Raw genomic sequence first — 22,245 nt, forward strand, 5'->3', positions numbered from 1 at the left:
AATAATGCGTTTTTAGTTTTATCGTATCTTTAAAATTGTGCCTGCCACAGATTTTCGTTTTTTGTGGTGGCGGAAGGGGGCGGGGCGAAATTTTGAAATACAGTTGTAGCAGTGGGATATCACATGAGTCTGGAAACCAAATTTGGTTGCCCTAGCTCTTATAGTCTCTAAGATCTAGGCGCTCATCGAGACAGACAGACAGACAGACAGACAGACAGACATGGCTATATCGACTCGGCTATTGATGCTGATCAAGAATATATATACTTTATGGGGTCGGAAACGTTTCCTTCTCTGCGTTACACACATCCACTTTTACCACAAATCTAATATACCCCTTAACTCTTTTTTGAGTACGGGTATAAAAATGCAGTTAGAGTTGTTGCTGGTGGTTGCGCAGCTCTTCGCATTGCATTTCCGGGTGTGAAAAAAACGCGTTGACCGTTTTCAAGATGAACAGCTAAATGAACGACAGTTGGATGCCTATCACCCAACACAAAATCTGGATATATAGTTTTCGTCTCATCAAGCGTACTTTCCTGGAAAACTAGACAACAAGTCACACACCAGTACCTGATCAATGTGTGTGCCATGTATTCACACATACTGTGCTTGTGTGTGGACTCTACAATTTTTGGCCGCTTGAATTGGTTTTTCGTTTTGTTTTGAGGGTTGATGTGATGTAGCGACCTGTGGTGACCTGCCGCAATATAACTGAGGAATGGGCAGAGTGGGTGGGAAATAAATCTATCCCATAAATTTGTAGAAAAAAATCTGTGTTTAAGCGGCTATCTCCGCAACGCTTGCACCAAATTGCATGCTGTTTTTTTAAATGATAGCCAGAGAATGCGACCTAGTTTGCACAAACGAATTTGTACTTTTCTATAAATAGGTTCCTCAAAGAATTAAAAATGAATCAAAAATCTTAAATTTGGTCCCAAAGTGTGTGTTTGAACGCCTATTTCATTTCATTTTAAATTATAGCCAGAGTATGCGGCATTCTTTCTTTACAAAAGTTTTCACTTTTCTATAAATAGGTTCCACAAAAATTAAAAATTAATCAAAAAAAAAAACTCAAATTTGGTGTAAAAATGTGTGTTTGAACGCCTACTTCATTTCATTTTGTGTCATTGCCTGAATTAGGCAGCCCACCACAACCATTGAGCACATTACTTAATGCTTAATGCTTACTTAATACTTAATCATATTTGAACAATATACGAAAGTATAATTCGAGTTTTGAAATGACATCTTTTGGCGCCAAAATTATTTTAAGAGACAACTTCATGCCAACGTTCAATGTAATTAAATATTTTTGTTTATGCAAATTGTACGTTTGTTCTCATTCTATCATATATTTTATTAATATACCATCGAGCTGGCTCTTTGTTACCTTTCGACAACGCAGACCACCAATTTTTGCAATTATATTTTATCGGGAACGCGGAAGACGAAGCTGATCGTCGGTGTGCCATTATTACCAGCACGCGGAGACACATTATTTTCGATTTGCAAAATATGTTCCATGAGTACAACGAATTGGTTCAGGTTTTCAAAACATCGCTTGATCGAATGCCATCTGACGATCATAAAATTGTTATCGAGCTGATAAAACACCGGTTGGCGAACATGCAAGGCGTTTCAATGCACAAACAGTTGACGAAGTGGCAATAGTCATTGTTGGTGAGCAATTTAATAATCGTGATATTGTGCTTCATCGTAGAAATGAACAACTTGAACGTGTATCCGAGACTCATCGCTGTTATGATGCACTACAATATCCCATATTGTTTTGGAGCGGACAAGATGGCTATAATTTCAACACTAAAACGATAAATCCAGTAAACGGTCGAGAAGGAACAAAGAAAGTTAGTGCTATGAATTATTACGCATACAGGCTGCAGATACAGCAAAATCAAGACAACCACATATTGAGGTGTAGAGCACTTTTCCACCAGCATATTGTTGACATGTATGCAAAAATTGAATCGGAACGGTTAAATTTTCTTCGATTCAACCAAGCCAAATTACGTTCCGAAGAGTATGTTCATTTGCGTGATGCCATTAACAACGATTGGTAATGCACAAAACGTTGGAACTATGATAATATATCCGTCATCGTATGTTGGAAGTCCACGTCATATGTTTGAGTACGCGCAAGATGCGATGTGATACGTTCGCCGTTACGGTCGACCAGACCTCTTCATCACCTTCACGTGTAATCCGCAATGGGAAGAAATCTCGGAATTATTGCTTGTTGGCCAAACATCGAAAGATAGCCATAATATTTTAGCACGTGTTTTTAGACAAAAATTGAAATCACTCATGGATTTAATTGTCAAACACGGTGCATTTGGGTCTGTTCAATGTTGGATGTATTCAATTGAATGGCAGAAACGAGGTTTGCCTCATGCGCATATTTTAATTTGACTGATTGAAAAAATAAGGCCGAATCAAATAGACGATGTGATTTCGGCAGAAATTCCAGATCCGCCAGTGGATGCTGAATTGTTTGAAGTGGTCACCAAAAATATGATTCACGGTCCATGTGGTGCGTTGAATTTGAATTCACCCTGAATGGTTGAAGGGAAATGCTCCAAACGTTTTCCAAAAAACTTGATCTCCGATACAGTGACGGGCAACGATGGATATCCCGAATATCGGCGTCGATCAACTGAAGATAATGGCCATTCGGTAACTTTGAGAGTTAAAAATCAAGATTTGGAGATTGATTGTGCCATTTTCACCGTTATTATCTAAGATTTATAAGGCGCACATAAACGTAGAGGTCTGCAATTCAGTTCAATCTATTAGATACATTTGCAAATACATCAACAAGGGCATTGATATGGCTGCTTTTGAAGCAGTTGCTAATGTTACCGATGAAATCACTCAATTTCAAATGGGCAGATACATCAGTTCAAATGAAACAGTATGGCGCATATTATCATTCCCGATCCATGATAGGCATCCAACTGTCGTTCATTTAGCTGTTCATCTTGAAAACGGTCAACGCGTTTTTTTCACACCCGGAAATGCAATGCGAAGAGCTGCGCAACCACCAGCAACAACTCTAACTGCATTTTTATACCCGTACTCAAAAAAGAATTAAGGGGTATATTATATTTGTGGTAAAAGTGGATGTGTGTAACGCAGAGAAGGAAACGTTTCCGACCCCATAAAGTATATATATTCTTGATCATCATCAATAGCCGAGTCGATATAGCCATGTCTGTCTGTCTGTCTGTCTCGATGAGCACCTAGATCTCAGAGACTATAAGAGCTATGTCAACCAAATTTGGTTTCCAGACTCATGTGATATCCCACTGCTACAAGTGAATTTCAAAATTTCGCCCCGCCCCCTTCCGCCACCACAAAAAACGAAAATCTGTGGCAGGCACAATTTTAAAGATACGATAAAACTAAAAACGCATTATTGTAGAGAATGACCATATCTACCAGACTGCCGAATCTGAATCAGATCGGATCATAATTATAGCCAGAATGAAGAAATTAGTTTTCAGTTGCTTCCCCTGCCCCATCCTGCCAACGACCGCGCAACTCATTTTCCTTCTCGCTCTCACACTTTCACACGTTCAGTGCGCGAGCAACCCCTAGTGGAGGAGATGTAGAATCTTAATGGTACATGTATAATCTACATGTTAGATGTAGAATATACATAATATATGTAGATGTAGATAACAGATGTAGAAAAAAAATTTAAAATGTAGTCTTTTTTTTTTAATTCTAAAATTCTAAAAAATCATATGCTCAAAAATGTATATACTGAGTGAGTACGGGTATAAGTAGAGTCGCGTCCCCAGAAGCGATTCGCACGTTCCTTCTCGATTTCGTTGTGTCAAGCAGATGATTTTGCGAAAACATTGCTATTCTCCGAAATACCCGAATATTATACGTGGAATAATTCCTGAAAAGTTTCTCAAATTCGAAGACGCGGAAAAGCCGTTCATGGTCAGCCAGTATTGTTTCACTCAGATGCGATAGGACGAATTTATACAGTTCATGCTAACAATCAAGAGTGTTATTATTTGCGATTGTTGCTAATAAATGTTGGTGGATCAACATCACTTGAATCTTTGCGAACTGTTGATGCGAAGCATGCGAACGATTGAATATGCTTGAGAATGACATGCATTGGGATCTTACACTTGAAGATGCAGCATTGTCATCAAGTCCACATCAAATTCGGACACTTTTCGCAATTATTATAGCCACGTGCCAATTGAATTGTGGCAAAAACATCAAAATCATTTGTCAGAGGACTTTTTACATCGATTGCGCCGTCAAACGGGTGATATAAACATGGACTATACGCCGGAAATTTACAACGAAGCATTGATTGCTATTGAAGACCTTTGCTTGATGATGGCAAGCAAAGCATTAGCTCAATTAGGTATGACAGCGCCTAATCGTGATATACACGACCTTTTCAACAAAGACCTGGAGCGTGAACAGCAGTTTGTGCGAAACAATGAGCCACGGTTAAATATCAACCAAAGAACGGTTTACGACCAAAAATTGCGAGCTATCGAAGAACAACATGGTGGACTGTTCTTTTTCGATGCAGCTGGAGGTACCGGAAAAACGTTTGTCATTTCGATTAGTTTGGCTACCATTCGAGCACAAGGTAGAATCGCATTGGCTTTGGCTTCGTCTGGCATCGCTGCCACATTATTGGATGGTGGTCGCACGGCGCAGTCTGCCCTTAAGTTGCCCTTGAATATGAAGGCTGACGATAATCCTACATGCAACATTTCAAAAAGATCTGCAATGGCGAGAGTGCTGCAGCAATGCTCTCTTATTGTATGGGATGAGTGTACTATGGCCAACAAGAAGTCACTGGAAGCACTTAATCGTACGTTGAAAGATATTCGTGGAGATAATCGATTGTTTGGTGGTGCATTGATATTGTTAGCAGGTGATTTCAGACAAACATTGCCTGTAGTCAAACTAGGAACTTCTGCTGATGAAATTAATGCGTGTTTGAAAACATCTAATTTGTGGTGCTCTGTGAAAACACTCAGATTGACTACAAATGTACGTGTTCAATTGCAAAACGATGCTTCAGTAGATTTGTTTTCCAGACAACTGTTAGACATTGGTAATGGCATCCTTCCCGTTGACAGCCCCCTTTGGGGGAGAGCAATTTTGGCCGGAACAAATAAAGATGTCAATGAGATCAACGCATCTCTTTTGAATACCATCCCAGGAGAAATGGTTGCGTATAGGTCGGTTGATACAATTATCAATCAAGATGATGTTGTAAATTATCCAGTCGAATTTCTAAATTCATTGGACTTACCTTGATTCCCGCCATACTATTTACAAGTAAAAGTTGAAGCCACCATAATTATGCTGCGGAATCTTAATCCACCACGACTTTGCAATGGTACAAGACTTGCTGTGAAAAAAGTTATGACTAATTTACTTGAAGCAACTATTTTAACTGGGAAATTTTGTGGTGAACACGTTTTAATTTCGAGAATTCCGATGATTCCGACTGACATGCCATTTGATTTCAAACGACTACAATTTCCGATTCGTCTTGCTTTTGTTATGATTATTAATAAATCACAAGGACAGTCGTTGCAAATTTGTGGTTTAAATTTGGAGCATCCGGTATTTTCACATGGTCAACTGTATGCAGCGTGCTCACAAGTAGGCAAACCTTCGGCATTAATTATTCATTGTACCGACGGCAAAACAAAGAATATTGTTTATCACAAAGCATTGCAATAAATAAAATATGTCATTACATAAAAATTATCATTTTTTAATTTCGATGAATTCCTAAACATTAAATTCATTTAGTAAGCAGCGAAGCGCGTGGGTCTGGATGTTATCTCTGCTCATATCTCCTAAACTAGTATTATCTTGATAATTAGATTCGCTAAAGCTCTGGAAAATGTTCTACTAGATGTGGACATTTATTTTATTCAAAGCGTTCATAAAATATTTTATAATTTTGCCACCTCATTTCGGCTGAGTCCCCATTGTAAATATCAACAAATAACAACATTAAATTTTAAAGTTTAAAACCAAAATCGACCTATTCAGGGGCAGATCAACCTTCAACCGGGCCCTGGGCAACCATCAATCTGGGGCCCTCCATATTTTCTCGCCAGCTCCCTTATTTTTTCATTTGAAATAAAAACTTATAAATTTTATGTTTGTTTGATTAATTTGTATGTTTATCAGTGGCTATTCTATTTTTTCCATTATTTGGAGTTTTGTTTTTTCAACAAATTTTTCTGTTAGTCCTAAAGAGGGCCCTAGGCAACTGCTAATACGGCCATGGACCAATTCCCGTCGTCAGACTTCATATTTTGTTGGTGTATTCTGTTGCTCGACTCGACGCGGGTCGAGGCATTGACGAAGCCGAAAGCAGAGGCAAAGTCTAGCCTAAAGGAGAATGGAAGAAATACCCCGCGCGCCCTTTGCAACATCAGCTTTTCAAAACAAAACGAAAAACCGAAATTCAGTTCAAGCGGCAAAAAATTGTAGAGCCCACACACAAGCACAAGTATGTGTGAATACATGGCACACACACATTTACGTAGCCTGGAAACGAAACTCAAAACAAACTTAAAACGGTTTCGAATTGATAAATATTTTGTCGTGCCTGTGTACACACATACATTTGCAATTCTCGGCTTGCTTTCGCATCTCGTCATGAATCGAACATGTCGAAAAAATGCCGAGTGTCTCAGGTCCACCAGCCGAAGACCTGGGGACCTGGGACAGGATACTCAGCTGTGACACATCCGTTGTATGAACTGGCACATCTATATACTGTATGGTTAGTGGTTGCACACATCCACTTTTACCACAAGTCTAATATACCTCTTAACTCTTTTTAAGTACGGGTATAAAAAGGACACAAATTTTCGCCACCACTGCACTATGGGAACTTTGACCACTTTTTGTGACAATAAATAATAATAATAATTAATTGTTAATAATCCAAGCGAAACCATATTTTTTGTTTAGTTTTTTATATGAGTTTACAATAGCAAGATGAGTTTATTTTGAAAAATGGTCGTGGCAACTTCTTTTCTTAATAAAAAATCACATATTTATTTATTTTTTTCTCAAAATGAAAAAAAACGAGAAGGAACGTGCGAGTCGCTTCTGGGGACGCGACTCTACTTATACCCGTACTCAGTCAGTATATACATTTTTGATCTTATGATTTTTTAGAATTAAAAAAAAAAAAATTTTACATTTTACATTTTTTTGCTACATCTGATATCTACATCTACAATGTATATTATACATCAAACATGTAGATTGTACAATGTACATGTTCCATTTAGATTCTACATCTCCTCCGCTAGGGGTTGCTCGCGCACTGAACGCGGCAGAGTGTGCGAGCGAGAAGGAAAATGAGTTGTGTTGTCGTCGTCGGGTGGGTGGACAGGGGAAGCAACTGAAAATTAATTTCTTCATTCTGGCTATAATTATGATCCGATCTGATTTAGATTCGGCAATCTGGTAGATATGGGCATTCTCTACGATACTGTGTTTTTTGTTTTATCGTATCTTTAAAAATGTGCCTGCCACAGATTTTCGTCCTTTGCAGGGGCGGAAGGGGGCGGGGCGAAATTTTGAAATACACTTGTAGCAGTGTGATATCACATGAGTGTGGAAACCAAATTTGGTTGCCCTAGCTCTTATAGTCTCTGAGATCTAGGCGCTCAACAAGACGGACAGACAGACAGACAGACAGACGGACAGACGGACAGACGGACAGACCGACATGGCTCTATCGACTCGGCTATTGATGCTGATCAAGAATATATATACTTTATGGGGTCGGAAACGTTTCCTTCTCTGCGTTACACACATCCACTTTTACCACAAATCTAATATACCCCTTAACTCTTTTTTGAGTACGGGTATAAAAACAAACATCTTGGTAGCATTATGAGAAAATTGTATTTTATTCGAAAGGTCGGGCACGCTTTAAAAATAAGGCACAACAGTCAAAAATGATTATATCAGGTAGATTTTTCTATCACAACCTTTGTTAATCCTTATAAAGTTCGTTTTCGAGCTGCAGCATCCACGGAAATTCGATCAATTCGAATTCAGCCAGCTAATGAACCGGTTAATCTCTGTCTGAATTATTGAGCTCGCTTAATAAAATATATAACTTCTTAGTTGGATCTGATGTATTGCATCCGTTTCCCATGGAAAACGTCCGCGAAATTTTCTTTTCGACTACATGTTCTATCATGATATAGTCGATCAGACTTATAAATTTTATGTTGCCACTCGGCAACCTCTTCTGCAAAATATCCCACAGGTAGAACCGTGCTTTCGATAAAGCGAGATTATTTTTGTTTGAACGATGACAAGGATGGTATGGAGGAGTTTAACGGCGATGTAACAGGTGCGAAAGAGACGTTTTACAACCCGTGCAACTTCCCATGATTACAAAATCAACATCTTTCGACAAACTTGAACTTCAATGTTATAACTCATATACTAAAAGTTTGTAAATCTTGACATTTTTTCAAAACCGATGTTGCTCTTTGTTTGAACGATGAAAACGATGTTTGTATGGGAAAAAATAATACTCTAAAATTACATTAAAAAGGAACTATGTCCGACCGCCAAATAGTTTATGTGCAAAATTTCTTTACAAATCGCGGTCCATTATACTTATGTATTTTTTTTTGAGCATAGATATTTATATGGTTCCAAAATTTTAAATCACAATCAAACACACTTGGCGAGATATACAATGTTTGATTTACTAAAAATATCGTTTCTTTAGAATTCTTTGGACATTTTTAAGGATTGGTGGCTTACATAACCTTCTGATATTGACACATAAAAGTCTTCATGAGTGTGTGTTGATGTTACTGAGACGAGTTGTAAATTCGAACTGTTTTGTTCACAAAACTTATGCACTATATCAGGGCTCGGCATGGCCCTATCTAATGAGCATAGGAAAAGGTGTTGCTGCTGCGCTGCCTGTACACGTACAGTATCAAAAAGCAGCAAGTCTTCGTGTGGCTTCGGCAATAAGACTTCGGCTCTTGCTGTCTCGCGTTTTTTACAAAGCGAGAACGAAAATGAAATCAGTTGTGTTCAGCCGTCGAAAAATGCAAGACCACGCTGCGTAACTAAATGATGCGACACTGAGAGAAAACATGTTTAATGAAAATTGGGAACAAAACTTTTTCTTCATCCAAAATATGGATGGCGATGCGCAATGCGTCATATGTTATTATGTTGCCTGTTATTATTTTATTTCAATTTTTATTTCACACGACAGTATCAGCACGAAATAATTGCAAATTGTACTACAAATCGTTTGTCGGTCGCAGGCATCTTCGTGTTTTTGCTAAACACACAAGCGCACTTTAAAACGTGTCACTGTATGCGTGCCGAGCACTGCACTATATAAAGGAAACTAGATAGTGACAAGTGTGTGTGACTGTGCGACAAGTGTGTCGACAGATTCGTCTTTGACCCGACACATCTATATGGTCGAACCGATCCTAGATTTAGGTTTCCTTTTCTAAAATGGCCTCCTTCAAGTGGACTGTATTATTTATGGGGTGCCCTGTGTCGTTCCTATTCATGCTTATGAAAATCTTGCCCGCGATCCGATAGAGTGGAGATAGCTGCGGGTTTGTAGGACTCCTTCAAGTGGACTGTATTTTGTGTGCGTTGTCTGCTGTTGGATCCTGTTCATGTGCATGAACAGTGTGCAAAGTAGGATTGCTGACTATTTACTCGACTTTGTGTGTACTCGTGCAAGCCTATTAATGCTGGTCAAGAATTTATATACCTTTTTTATAGGGTCCGACACGATTCCTTTTGGATGTGATACATAGGTTAGGTTAGGTTAGGTTGAGGCGGCTGTCGGGATCGCCAGGAACCCGACACACTTAGGCCGGTTTCGGCCCGTTGTTATACCGCAAAGATCATGTCCTCTTGCCTTATGCGACACTATGTCAGCAATTGTCCCATCCCTTCCCATTATGAAGATTGCGATCCTTCTGGGACTCATTGTAGACATATCCGAAATGTCATTTATGAAAGGTGAGCCCAAGTATTGAAGTCTCCTTCTACTGAAAGCAGGACAGGAGCAAAACTGATGTTCCACCGTTTCCTCCTCGACCTCATCTCTGCAACCACCACAGAAGTCGTTGTGGGGGGCACCCAGCCTGTTTGCATGGGTGCTTATAAATTTTTTTTTTGAGCTTGTGGTAAGCTTTTTGTGATACTATGCCATGTTTGCCGAGTTATGCGACATTGTTTTACAGTTTGCCTTCTATTGTCTAAAGTGCTCTTTTATGATGTGCTTAAAAGTGGCCATTGGCATACGAATATCCTCCTTATCGTGGTGAAGGGGGATTGTTTCACCAGTTCTGGCCAGCTGCCATTATAGGCAAATAACAAATTGATGAGCCATCTTGTGGAGAAATTTTCGACAGTTTGCAATGGTAGCTGAGCTCGATGTTATCGCATTTAGCGATTTGATCGCCGCCTGGCTGTCACTGTAGATGTTTAAATTAGTTGCCGTAGTGGCAACTTCATGAAGGTAACTCAAAGCTTTCTTGATCGCTATGACTTCCGCTTGGAAGACACTGCAGTGATCTGGGAGCCTGAAAGAGTGCTTTATGCCTAGCTGTTCGGAGTAGATTCCCCTTCCGATCTTATTGTCCAGTTTCTTGCCATCTGTGAAGATTTGTATGGCTTCGTCCGGGCCTAGTGCTCCCTCGAGCCAGTCGTCTCTGTGAGGGATAATTATTTCAAAAGGAGTATGTACTGTCTCGGAACGCAGTAGTCCGTTTTTGTGGGAACGATATTGTTTCCGTTTAGGATAGATGCATGACCGATGTGCTGTGACACCCATTGGTCGGAATCTCTCAGACGAATTGCTGCCATTTCTGCCTGCTCTCTGCCTGCAAGGTCAAGGCTCTGGAGACATAAGATAGCATTAAGCGCGTCATTTGATGTGGTGCGTAGAGCTCCACTGATACATAGGGTGGCAGTTCGTTGTACCTTGCCCAGTTGTTTAGTGATGGTTCTTTTTGATAGCGCAGGCCACCACACTTCAACTCCGTAGAGTAACATTGGTCTAAATATTTCTAGGTATATCCAATGGACTATTCTTGGATTCATGCCCCTTTTCAATCCAATGGCCTTTTTGCAAGTGTAGAGGACTGTTGTGGCCTTCTTCACTCTATCTTTGATGTTCAGGTTCCTGCTAAGCTTCTTGTCAATTAGCAACCCTAAGTAGCTGGCATTGTCGCTGAAGGAGAGCCTGCATCCTTTTAGTATTGAGGGGTTGAGAGGCGGGGCTCTGTATTTGGTTGTGAACAATACAAGTTCCGTTTTAGAGGGATTAACTCCCAGTCCGCGTGGCTTTGTCCATTCCGACAGTTTCGCGAGCTTTGCGGTCATTAGATCGATTTGTGTTTGAGGGAATTTTCCCGAGAAGATGATGGCAACGTCGTCCGCGTATGCTACCACCTTGCAGCCCTCCCCTTCCAGGTCACACAGAATCTTGTTGACTGCTATTGTTTGAGCGGAGAGGCTTGCGAAGTTTCAACAGTTGAATTCCCAAAGATAAATACGAGAGGCGGTTCCAATTTCTTCAGTAGATATCTATTTATTCGTAAATAGGTAGTCGCGTGCAAAAGCCGGCCATTTTGCTTAGGGTGGAAAAGCGAATTCATATAGGTCGGTGGCGCTCAAGCTGCCGGGGGCTGTCGGCAGTGAGAGCGGGAGCGTGAGCGTGGGCGGGAGCGCAAGCGTGGTGAGTATGCGCGCGAAAGCGCTTCGCCGGGGGGAAAAACGCTCATAAGCGTGAGAGCGAGAGCGAGGGCAACAGCTTGCGTAGCTGAATTGCTAACAGTGGTGTGGCTGGAATGCCCACAGAGCTGTTGCCCCGCCAGCGCCGTCCTCACTCTGAACATTCTCCCCCCCCTTGCAGGATTGCAAAGACTCTATATGCTCCGATTTGGAAGCAACGGACGAGGGCGCACATCGGCGCTGTACGCTGAAGATGAAGGCAGCGGTGCCGCAGAGGAGCCAGATGGGTGCCGAGACTCGGGAAGGTGGAGTAACGTGTGGTGGCTCCGGTTACACACCTTACACCGCTCACCGCTTCGGCAATCCTGGCCGGAGTGTCGGTGAGCCAGCCAATTGGTGCAGTATCTGAAGTGGAGGACAGCTTGGAGCCTCCTTTCGGAATCCAGGCGGAGAAAGCGGCGGCATTTCCGTAGAGGATGGATTTCAGAGCAGACTCGGCATTGGTAGGCCTTAGTACCTCGGGAACGTCTGCTCTCCACGGTGCGGTCGAAACGGGATCGAGTAGCCATGTCTGTATGTGGAAGGCTAGGGCAAAATGGAAAAGTCGAAAAAGCATTAGAAGTGAGCTTGGAACGGACGACGGGCACATTTGGGACATTGGAAGCTACTCTGGAAATTTGACAAGAGAAGGATGCAACTTGATGGCTCGCCGTATTGGGCACGGGACCAGTGAGCCCCCACCCAAAAATGGTTTCTTGGCCGAGAAGAGAGCCACATATGTTGGGCTGTAAGCCGCTTGACATTACCGATGGTAGGATATCGGCTCCAATCAGGACATCGATTGGTGAGCTCTCGAAGAATGTAGGATCCGCCAATGGAAGACTCGGCAAATCTTTCAATAAACTTGGCGAGATAGGATGCAACGGAAGATTCTTTGCCAATTCGGGGATAACATAGGCTTTGGCGTTTAATTGTAAAAACGGCCTCGTTGGAAAGCGAATGGAAGATTGACAGAGCTTATTGGACTGAGCGGATACTGTCTGATTGAGGCTGGAGATCTGTGTCTGAATACGTTGGAATGGCAATTGAATCGTGTTGAAAAGGCGTTCCGTAATGAACGTTGCCTCGGAGCCCGAGTCGATCAGAGCGCGGGCGCGGACATTTTTTCCAAGGTGGCAAATATTAATAATTGCCGTGCCTAGAAGGACAGAGCTTGTGCCGGAGGCGAAATACGTCTGAACGTTAGGATGAGGTTCGGAATAACTTGAATTTTCTGCGGAAGGTACTGGTCGATTGACGTCTGGACAAGCTGTGGAATTGGGTACGGATATGGAATGTGACTCGCTGGAAGCTGGATTGCCACGATGCAGAAGCGTGTGGTGTCGTCCTCCACAAGTGTTGCAATTGTGGGAGCTTGAGCAGTCGCGAAGCTGATGGCCTCTTGCGAAGCAATTTAAGCTGAGCTGCTTTTGCTTTATGCAGTTGGAGCGGACATCCACGGTCATTTGTAGGAAATTAGGACATAGTCGGATTGGGTGATTCTCCTTGGAACAAAGATCACACGTGCTCTTGCTCTGATTCACGTTGTTTTGGAACGAGTGCGCTGTCCTTGGAACAAGACTGCCTTGAGAACGGAACGGATTGGACTGGCTTTGGGAGGATGGCGGATTCTGACTGCCTTTGGCGGGTGGCGGATTCGGAGCGCCTTGGGACGTGGATAGCCTCGATAGCCTCTAGCGTTAGGTATCGCTGAGTGAGGAAGGAGTCGATTTCCTTCCAGGGCGGCACCTCCTTTTTGTCCGTTACGGACGCTTCCCATAACGCCCGGCTCAAATTCGGCAATTTGGAAGCGCAGATGGTCACAAGCAGACTATCCCAGTTGTCCGTGCAGACGTTGGAGACCGCTAGCGCATTTAGGACTCCTTGCATCGTACTTTGAAGATCCTTCAAGGCACGACTGCACTCGGACGTTACGCGGGGCAAAAAGGAGGATGTTAATTTGGTTGGTCACCAGAAGCCGACTATTTTCATATCGGCTGCGGAGAGCCAACCATGCGGACTCGAAACCGTCATTGGTGAGTTGGGATTTTTCTACGATGGCCTTTGGATTCTCTGGTCTCAAAAGGTTTGGTCTTCTCGGTGAGGTAGTACAATTTCTCTACCGGAGATAATTTTGGATTATTAATCACGACCGCGGTGAACAGATCCCGGAATGTGGGCCAGCGGACGTAGTCCCCTGAGAATGCCTCAATGTTGACGGGAGGCAGTGGACAGCCGCCCTGTTGGAATGGCTGTGAAGGAGGAAGAACTGTGGATGTGGCCAGTTGGCCATTGAGGTCACTGAGGCACTGCTCAAATACCCCATAGCATTCACCGTATGTGTCACGGATGTCCGCTTGGATTTCTGGCTCCTCGTCAGTCATCACCGCGGAGCAGGCCTTATATTCGGCCTCGACGTCCGTCCACATGCTGAGGATTTGGCCTCGACGGACCTCGGACAAAGAGGTGGATGGGGCGGCGGTGATGCGCTCTGCCAGGTGCGACAGTCGGCTAATAGCGGCGACCAATTTGGTCCGAGCGACTTAGGTGGCGGATTGAGCCATTGTGATGCAGTGGCGAGAGCTGACGGGGCTGCTGACGAAGGAGCCCTTCGGATCTTGTTTGGTCACAGCTGGAACCTTAAGAGTGACAGGAGACGGGAACAGAACCGATTTGGTCCTTGCCGCAGGGCTGCTACTGGCTGCTCTCGGAGTGAGGGGTGCCTTGATTCTCTGAGTCGGCGTAGTTCCGGAGGCGGACGAAGTGCGTAGCCGGTTGGAAGAGGTCACAGGCAAAAGCTGGTTGCCGTCCTTGTGACCTGTTGGCATATTCCGAACTCACACACGCACAGAAAATCGGATTTGGAAGGGAAACAAATATAACCCACTTATGAAAGGCTGTCAGGAAAAAGGGCTCGAGCTTGTTGGAAAACAATAGTCGGGTCGACTCGGATTGTTAGAGATCACCGTGAAGTGAAGTTTCTCAAACAATGAGTGACCGATATTGCGCTGAGCCGAGGAGAGGACCGGTCACACTGATTTGGGCAATATTTTGCAAATATTGTTAGTGCGGGCTCCTCCGTTTACCTCTTTGACGCAGTCGTGATCAGAACTGGGTTATTTGCGGATGGACGGCGGACGGAATGGCATTTATATCCTCGATAGTTGATTGGAATGGGCGATAGTTTGCTCTTTATGTCGGTTTGGATCGACAAAGTGCAGATAAACCTAGCCGCCGTAAACGTTACCGGAAGCTACAGTCAAGAATATGACTGCGGAGTGGGCGCTGGAGAACTATCGGGAGAAATACCGAAGAAAAACAGAAAAAAAAGGAAAAAGGATGACGAAACGGTTTAAATTAGAACTCGTGAATCGTTCAATTTATTTCTTGTAGTGTCGGTGTGATTGTTTGGAAATTATCTTTTTATTTTTTATTAATTTATTTTTGGTCGAATGCAAGACTGGATTGCGATACCGATATTTTTGGATTGCACCACCTCTAATGCACGGAACAAAAAACAACAACAAAGGACCGAAACACCAATTTGCCAATTGGCAGTGGAAATTGCCAAATAATTACTATAATATCCTTTTCACACTGGGGACCATCCACCATCCATTTCTGGGATGGTCCGTAAGGTTTTGCCGTTCCGAAAATTTCCCTGTTATTCCACCATCCATCTGGGATGTTCCTAATTCTCACGTTTCAGTGCGGTATTTTTTCGATAATTGTCAAATGCAACCATATTTCACAACAAAAAATCGGAGATCACTACGAAAATGTAAGCAATGACAGACAGGAAAATATAAAAATAAAACAAAATAACCCCATCAGATCTGACAAAGCACGCAAAAAATAAAAAAATATCAAATATCAGCTGCAGGTGGTTTTATTTCGATGTGACATCCATCTAACATAAAAATTAAGTGATGAAATTAATTTACATATATGTATATACATATATTATGGATGATTTTATTGCATTATTACCAATTGCACCAGGCACTGAGGAAACCAAATTTCTTCAAATGCTTGGACACACTCGTCAATTTTCTCTGAAGTGACATAGTTTTTGGACATGTATTCCTCTGAGAATTCGTTGATGAATGCTCTGCAAAACTCATGCAGGATATTGCAGACGCTGTTGGCTGACACTCCGAAAAACACTCTTTTCGGAAGAAGATCCCAAAGTATATAAAGATATGGCGATACGCTTCTCCAGAGGAATTGCAGCTCGGCAGCTTGTGTCCTTCTTCCGTAGCACTTCCAAGCGAGTAACCAACAGAGAAAAGCAGGATCTCTCCATCCTAAAACTTTCCTTAAAAAACGCCTCGTTGTTTTCGGGTACATCCTTCTCCCAAAATGTACCGAACCGCTTCTGAAAAACATAGCATATATTGTAACGAACTGTTTCTGTCCGTCTAACTCAGCGAGGCTGGCTCAGCGGCCGACGGTTCGTTGCAACAAATTTGTATGTTGCCTCACAGAAACGAAAGAATGCACGGGTGGGTTTAATTACTGGTTTTGGATGTTTTATTGGTATCTTATACTTATGGGATCTTACGTTCTATACAACAAATGGATCGTTCTTCAGTTTTACACGCTCTCTCGCTCTCGCCTCAGGCTCCTCGCTGGTGCTGTGGCTATGCGTCCGACCTGGCTCACGCCTGATCTACACACACAACTCCGCACCCACTGAGTCGCTTTTGATCGCCTTTGCGGAAGCGGTACCTGTCGTCCTTCCTCTGGCACCTCGCAGACCTTGTTCCCCTTGCCGGGTCGTACTGCTGCCTGTTGGATGGGTCACTTTGGTTCTTCCTTCGACTCTCACGTCGACTTTCCTTGTCAGTTGTCCTCACGCACTCGCTTGTGTTCACGCTTTTTCCTCGTTGCTCGCACTCCACTGACTGTCCTCCTTCACTGTTGCCGGGCTCCTCTTATACCCTCGCTTCGACGCTAGCGTCCGCGCCTCTGCCTAGCAACAGCGCTAAATCCGTGCGCCGCTGGTAATTTTCCATCGGCCTCTTCGCTTGATTCCCTCACGTTCTTAACGGGACCGGGCTGGTGGCGTGATCTCATGTCCATACATGGACATGCGCTGGACCGCTGCCATCAGCCTCTTCGCTTCATTCCCTCACGTTCTTAACGGGACCGGGCTGGTGGCGCGATCTCATGTCCATACATGGACATGCGCTGGACCGCTGCCGGCCCGCTCCCGCCGTTCCTAGCCTGACGTGAGCGCCGCTCCTTGCGGGCTCCTCCATTCCCGACTCCCTCCACGGGCTCGTACCGGAGGCATACTCTCATGCCCATATATGGTCATGCACTGGACCCCTGCCACTCTAACGGACCCCGGCTCTCACTCTCTTGTGAATTCGCCGTGAATTCTCGTCTTAACCCTTACTTGGTTCCCTTGTGAGGAAACTCCATTCCTCACACTTCCCCCTTTCTTTACCAGAGGAAAACTCCCTTCGTTTTCCTTTCGGCCACCTTCCCATTTGAATTCAAGCGTGCGCGCGGGCGCGCACTCACGCTGGTTCCGGACTGGTTCCTCCACTGCCCGATCGGTTCGCCACCTATCGGATCGGGTCTGCCGATGCAGTTCCGGAACCAGCCCCGTGCATGATTCTCCCGGTAGGTGCGCGCTTCGCGTGAACGATAGGTGCGCGCTTTGCGTGCACGATAGGTGCACGATATGTGCGCCTCTGAACGTGCTGCCAGACCCTCTTCACGTGTTGCCGGACCGCTCCCCTTTTCACGTGTTGCTTCCGCTTGCGGTAACTATTGTATACGCTGGCCGGCCACGTTTTCGCGTAAGTTTCATGTTGCTGCCCTCGTGGGCTCTGTATACCTCGCGTGTTAACCCCCCGCCTATCCCGACATCAAGCTGCCATGCCCCGGGGTAAGTTGTACTTCATTCTTTATTCATTTTAATCTCATTCACAAATTTTCCCTCCCCCCTTTCATGCCTCGACGGACACCTCGACCTGGTTTGCCGATGCTGATACCCGGTACCGCACCCCGCGCACCCTCACGAGACGCTTTACGCGTCGACCGATCCGGCGTGTGCCTTCCACCGCCCGAGCCACTGCCTCCGGCCATTCTTCAACATCCACATGTCGCCAGCGGACGTTCTTCCCCGTCGGCTCCTCCACCGACTGCTGTCTCTGCAGCTGCGGCCGGGCGACCTCAGCCCTGGGATCCGGGCACGACGATTGCCGCACTAGGACAGGCCTAGGCTTGTCTTTCGCAGGTGAGGGCCACACCCACGGACCGCGCTCCCACCTCTCGCCTTCCGTGTTCGCTGCCGGTACCTCCGTCGCCGTCGTCGTTGCTGGCACTGCCGGTTCCTCCGTCACCGTCGCTGCCGGTACCTCCGTCGCCGCTGTCGGTATTTCCGTTGCCGTCGCCGTCGCTGGCGCTGCCGCCTCTTCCGTCGCTGCCGCCCCCTCCGTTGCTGCCGCTGTCGGTGCCTCTGTCGCCGTCGCAGCCGGTGCCTTCGCTGCCGCTGGCTCCCGCTCCTCCGACGCCGTCTCCTCTGCCATCATGGCCTCTGCCTGCCTCCGGTGCTGTCGTGGATCACGCGCGTTGCTTCGCGGGGCCGGTTCCTCCTCCCATACTTTCCGTTCTTCCTGCGCTTCCGATGGTGCGGGTCCCGACGCCCACGTTATGTGGATAACTTGGTGGTGCCATATCATGCCATTCCTTACCGCCGTGTGCACGTTTTGTGACACAAATGGCCCGCACACCGCGGTCTCCGGACCACCCCACTGGGGCTGCTGGGCCTCTTCCTGTGGCGGCTCCTTCGGTGCCTCCTCCTGTCGTGACGACGACTGTTGTGTCGGTGCGTTCGGCGGTGGCGATTTTGGTGGCGGTGACTGCGGGGGCGTTGGTTGTTGTGTGCTCTGTGGCTGCGGCGGTGGCTCGGGGTGCCGGCGTTCCCATAAGGGTGCCTCCTCACCCTGTTTGGGTTGCTGCTGCCCCGTCGGTCCGCTAAACAGACCTGTCCTCACCTTGAGGAACCTCGGAGGAGGCGGAGCCTCCTCCTCGATCCTCTCGTGAGCTTCGGCTTCCCGCCGCGCGGCCTCCATCTGCCGTTGCAGGGCGGCATATGCTTCCCGCATCATGGCCTTGTTCAGCGCCGCCTCCCTTTGCGCCTTCTCCGCTGCCTTGCTTCGGGCCTCCTCCTCATGTCGCCGCTCCTCTTCGCGTCGTCGCTCCTCCTCGCGTCGCCGCTCGTCCTCGCGTCGTCGCCCCTCTTCGCGTCGCCGCTCCTCCTCGCGTCGCCGTCCCTCCTCGCGTCGCCGCTCCTCCTCGCGTCGCGCCTCTGCTGCTGCTCGCCGATTGCGCTGCTGCTCCATCTGGCTCCTCCGCACGGTCTCGGCTGTTGGTCGCGCTGCTGGGGTCGCTGCCGGCTGTGCTGCTGGTGTCGCTGGCGGCTGCGCTGCTGGCGTCGCTGGTGGCTGCGCCGCTGGCGTCGCTGGCGGCTGCGCTGCTGACGTCGCTGGCGGCTGCGCTGCTGACGTCGCTGGCGGCTGCGCTGCTGGCGGCTGCGCTGTCGGGTGTGCTGAGGCCTGCGCTCTCCGTTGCAACTGTACCTCTGCCGTCCGTCCCTGCTGCGCTGCTGCTGGCCTTGACGTCGGCTGCGATGGCGTCGCTGGCGGCCTGGTTTTCAACGGCTGCTTCGGCTCCCGTTGCCCTGCAGTTTCGCGCTTCCGCTCACGCAAATAGCGCTCCGCCGATCGGATGGCGATGCCGAGGAACGCTGCGTCGCGTCGCAGCTCCTGCTCCCGTGCCCGCTTCTCCTCGTCGTTGAGCTGCCATCTCCGGAGCTCGGCTCTCCTCGGAGCCGGCTCGACGGAGACCACCACCACGTCGCTGTCGTCGCTGTCCTCCTCCTCCGTTGCTCCTGGCGACACTTCCGGCTCCCGTCTGCTTCGAGGAGACGCCCACGAGGACCACTCGCTCCTTGGGGATGCCATGGGGCTTGTGAATGGGGACGCCATGAGCTCCAACTCTGGAGTCTCGCTCCGCCGATCGCATCGCTCACCTCGCGAGGGCTCCGCCCGTCGCTGGCGCTGGATCTCGGGATTGCGGCTCCCCACACTTCGGGCTTGTTCCTCCAAGTAAAATTCCAACATGGCGATTTTCTTCCTTTTTTTTTTTTTCTCCTCTCTTTTAAAGTCCGCTCTTGCGTTTGTGTCTACCTCTGGCTCGTGACTGATCGACAGCTCCAGCCTCTGCCGCCGTCGAGCCCTTGCTGTTTTTCCCGTCGTTCCGTCGTACGGTAGTTGGGCATTCCTTCTCCCGCTCTCTCGAAGGTTCCTGCCTCTCAGCATTGGGCTCTTCGCCGCGTTAACCCTTCCGCGGCCGGTGGGGGTCTGCTCGCACCCGATCATACCTGATCCCACCCCCTTTTGTTTGAAGAAACTTTAACTATATATATTTTCCTTTTCACATTTATAATATTCTTTCTTTTTTTTTTCCTTTTTTTTTCCTTTTTTTTCCTTTTTTTTCTTAGGCCTTGCCGCCCGGCTTCCCCTCTCCCCCCGACTGATCGACACCCCCTTCAGCCCATGTGAGTACTGTGAATGTGCGCTATCCTTTAATGACTCTGGCTTCTTCTCCAGCCCATCTTGCATCCTTGATCCGTGATGCCAATCGTCATACCTGCCCCTGACTAACATGTCCTCCGACCTTTCGCCTGGCTGCAATATGACGATCGGCCCTGGCTCGTCACCTCATTGCCGCCTCCGGCTTGACCTTTGGCGTGACCTCTGCCCCACGCAGCTGCTTCGGACCCGAGGATCATCCGACTCCTCGCCCGTCAGCAACGCGTGGGTAGTGTCTTCTGCCCAGCCAAGCCCGACGGCTGTAGATGACCCAGGCACACTGGACCCCAGGACCCGGAGTATCACTCCCACTTCACTGGACCCCCGAGGGTATCTCTCCGCCCGGGTCTCGGTCAGCCGAACGCCTTTGGCTTCTGGATCGCTCCACCCGTTTCTGACTCCTTATTTTCCTTCGTCGTTTGCCTGTGGCTTCAGATCCCCAATATGTGCCGTCCGTGTATGCCTATCGCTGTCTCTACGCAGCTTGCATATCACCGGTGACACGAAATCAGTGATCTGGTAGGGACCGGCATACCTTGGGGCCAATTTTGCTGCGAACCCCTCGGCTGCGTTAGACAGGTGGTGCTGTTTAACCCACACATTTTCACCGACCTTGGGCTTTCAAGCTCTCTTTCGCAAGTTGTAATATCTTGCCTGATCCTGGGCTGCTCTTTCCAAATTCCGCCTCACCAGCTGAAAAATTTCTTTCAGTTTTACCGCGTGTTCGTCCGGAGTGTTTGTCTCCTGACCAGTGCCGAGTGTTTCCTCATCGTACAACGCCTTCGGCAGCCTGGGCTCTCTCCCTTGCACTATGAATGCTGGTGCGAATCCAGTGGACTCAGTGACCCCAGAGTTCACGGCCAGCATTAACTCGGGCCACTTCTCGTCCCAGCATCTCTGGTCCCCTTCGGTGAACTGCGCGATCATGGTTTTCACCGTTCTGTTGGTGCGTTCCGTCGGGTTTTCTTGCGGCGTGTACGGTGCCGTAAACTGGTGTCGAACTCCCATCTGATCCAGAAACTTTTTAAACGCCCGACTGGTGAATTGTACCCCATTGTCGGTGATCATCACCTTGGGTACGCCGAACCGGGCCAATATTCGTTCTCTGAAAGCCTTTATCAGGGCTTCTGCCGTGGCCTTTCTCATTGGCACCAGCTCGGTCCATTTTGAAAACCGGTCCACCAGCACCAACAGCATGGCGTTGCCGTGTTTTGATCTGGGCAATAGTCCCACAAAATCCGCGCACACCGTCGCCCATGGTTCCTCTGGTACTTGTGTCAGCATCTTCCCGGCCGCCTGTGCCTGACTTGGTTTGAAACGCATGCAGGTGTCACATTTCCTGACATACGTCCTCACGTCTCGGTGCATCCCCGGCCAGTAGTACCTGGCAGCTATCCTTGCCATCATTTTCCTGCCGCCGGCGTGACCCGCGTCCGGGATATCGTGGTTCTCCCTCATGACCCGCTCCCGCCGATCCTTCGGCACGCAAAGCTTCCAAGCTACTACTTCTTCGTCGCCGGCCCGGTGCGGGATATGCCGGTACACCCCGCCTGCCTCCTCCATATAATCTGGGAACTTGGCCGGCTCCCTTCTCATCTTCTCCTTGACCTTCTTTATCCATGAGCATTGCTCTTCGGGCTCCTGTCCAACGTCCTCCGCTCGCATACATCGCTCTTCCATGGGCTGTCGAGATAGCGCGTCAGCCACCACGTTCTGCTTCCCCTTCCTATACGCTATTTCGAAGTCGTATTGCTGTAACTCTAGCGCCCATCTTGCGATTCTCCCCGTCGGGCTC

General features: G+C 47.1%; 2 protein-coding genes across 2 annotated transcripts; one reads left to right on the forward strand and one right to left on the reverse strand.

Moving 5' to 3' along the window:
* Positions 1–4,134: 4,134 nt before the first annotated feature.
* LOC111081629 (ATP-dependent DNA helicase pif1-like) lies at positions 4,135–5,042 on the forward strand. Its single transcript, XM_022377735.2, has 2 exons — positions 4,135–4,876; positions 4,950–5,042. The coding sequence occupies exons 1-2, from the start codon at positions 4,324–4,326 to the stop codon at positions 4,964–4,966; spliced, it is 570 nt and encodes a 189-aa protein (XP_022233427.2). The 5' UTR covers positions 4,135–4,323; the 3' UTR covers positions 4,967–5,042.
* Positions 5,043–17,801: 12,759 nt separating this feature from the next.
* Positions 17,802–20,237, reverse strand: LOC121404889 (trichohyalin-like). Its single transcript, XM_041595287.1, has 3 exons — positions 19,437–20,237; positions 18,667–19,349; positions 17,802–18,543 (listed from the first exon to the last, which is right to left on the reverse strand). Exons 1-3 carry the CDS (start codon positions 20,235–20,237, stop codon positions 17,802–17,804), a joined length of 2,226 nt encoding a protein of 741 aa, XP_041451221.1.
* Between the last annotated feature and the right edge of the window lie 2,008 nt (positions 20,238–22,245).

The sequence above is a fragment of the Drosophila obscura genome, unplaced genomic scaffold (assembly GCF_018151105.1).
Source record: "Drosophila obscura isolate BZ-5 IFL unplaced genomic scaffold, ASM1815110v1 contig_46, whole genome shotgun sequence".
NCBI classification, from domain to species: Eukaryota; Metazoa; Arthropoda; class Insecta; order Diptera; family Drosophilidae; genus Drosophila; species Drosophila obscura.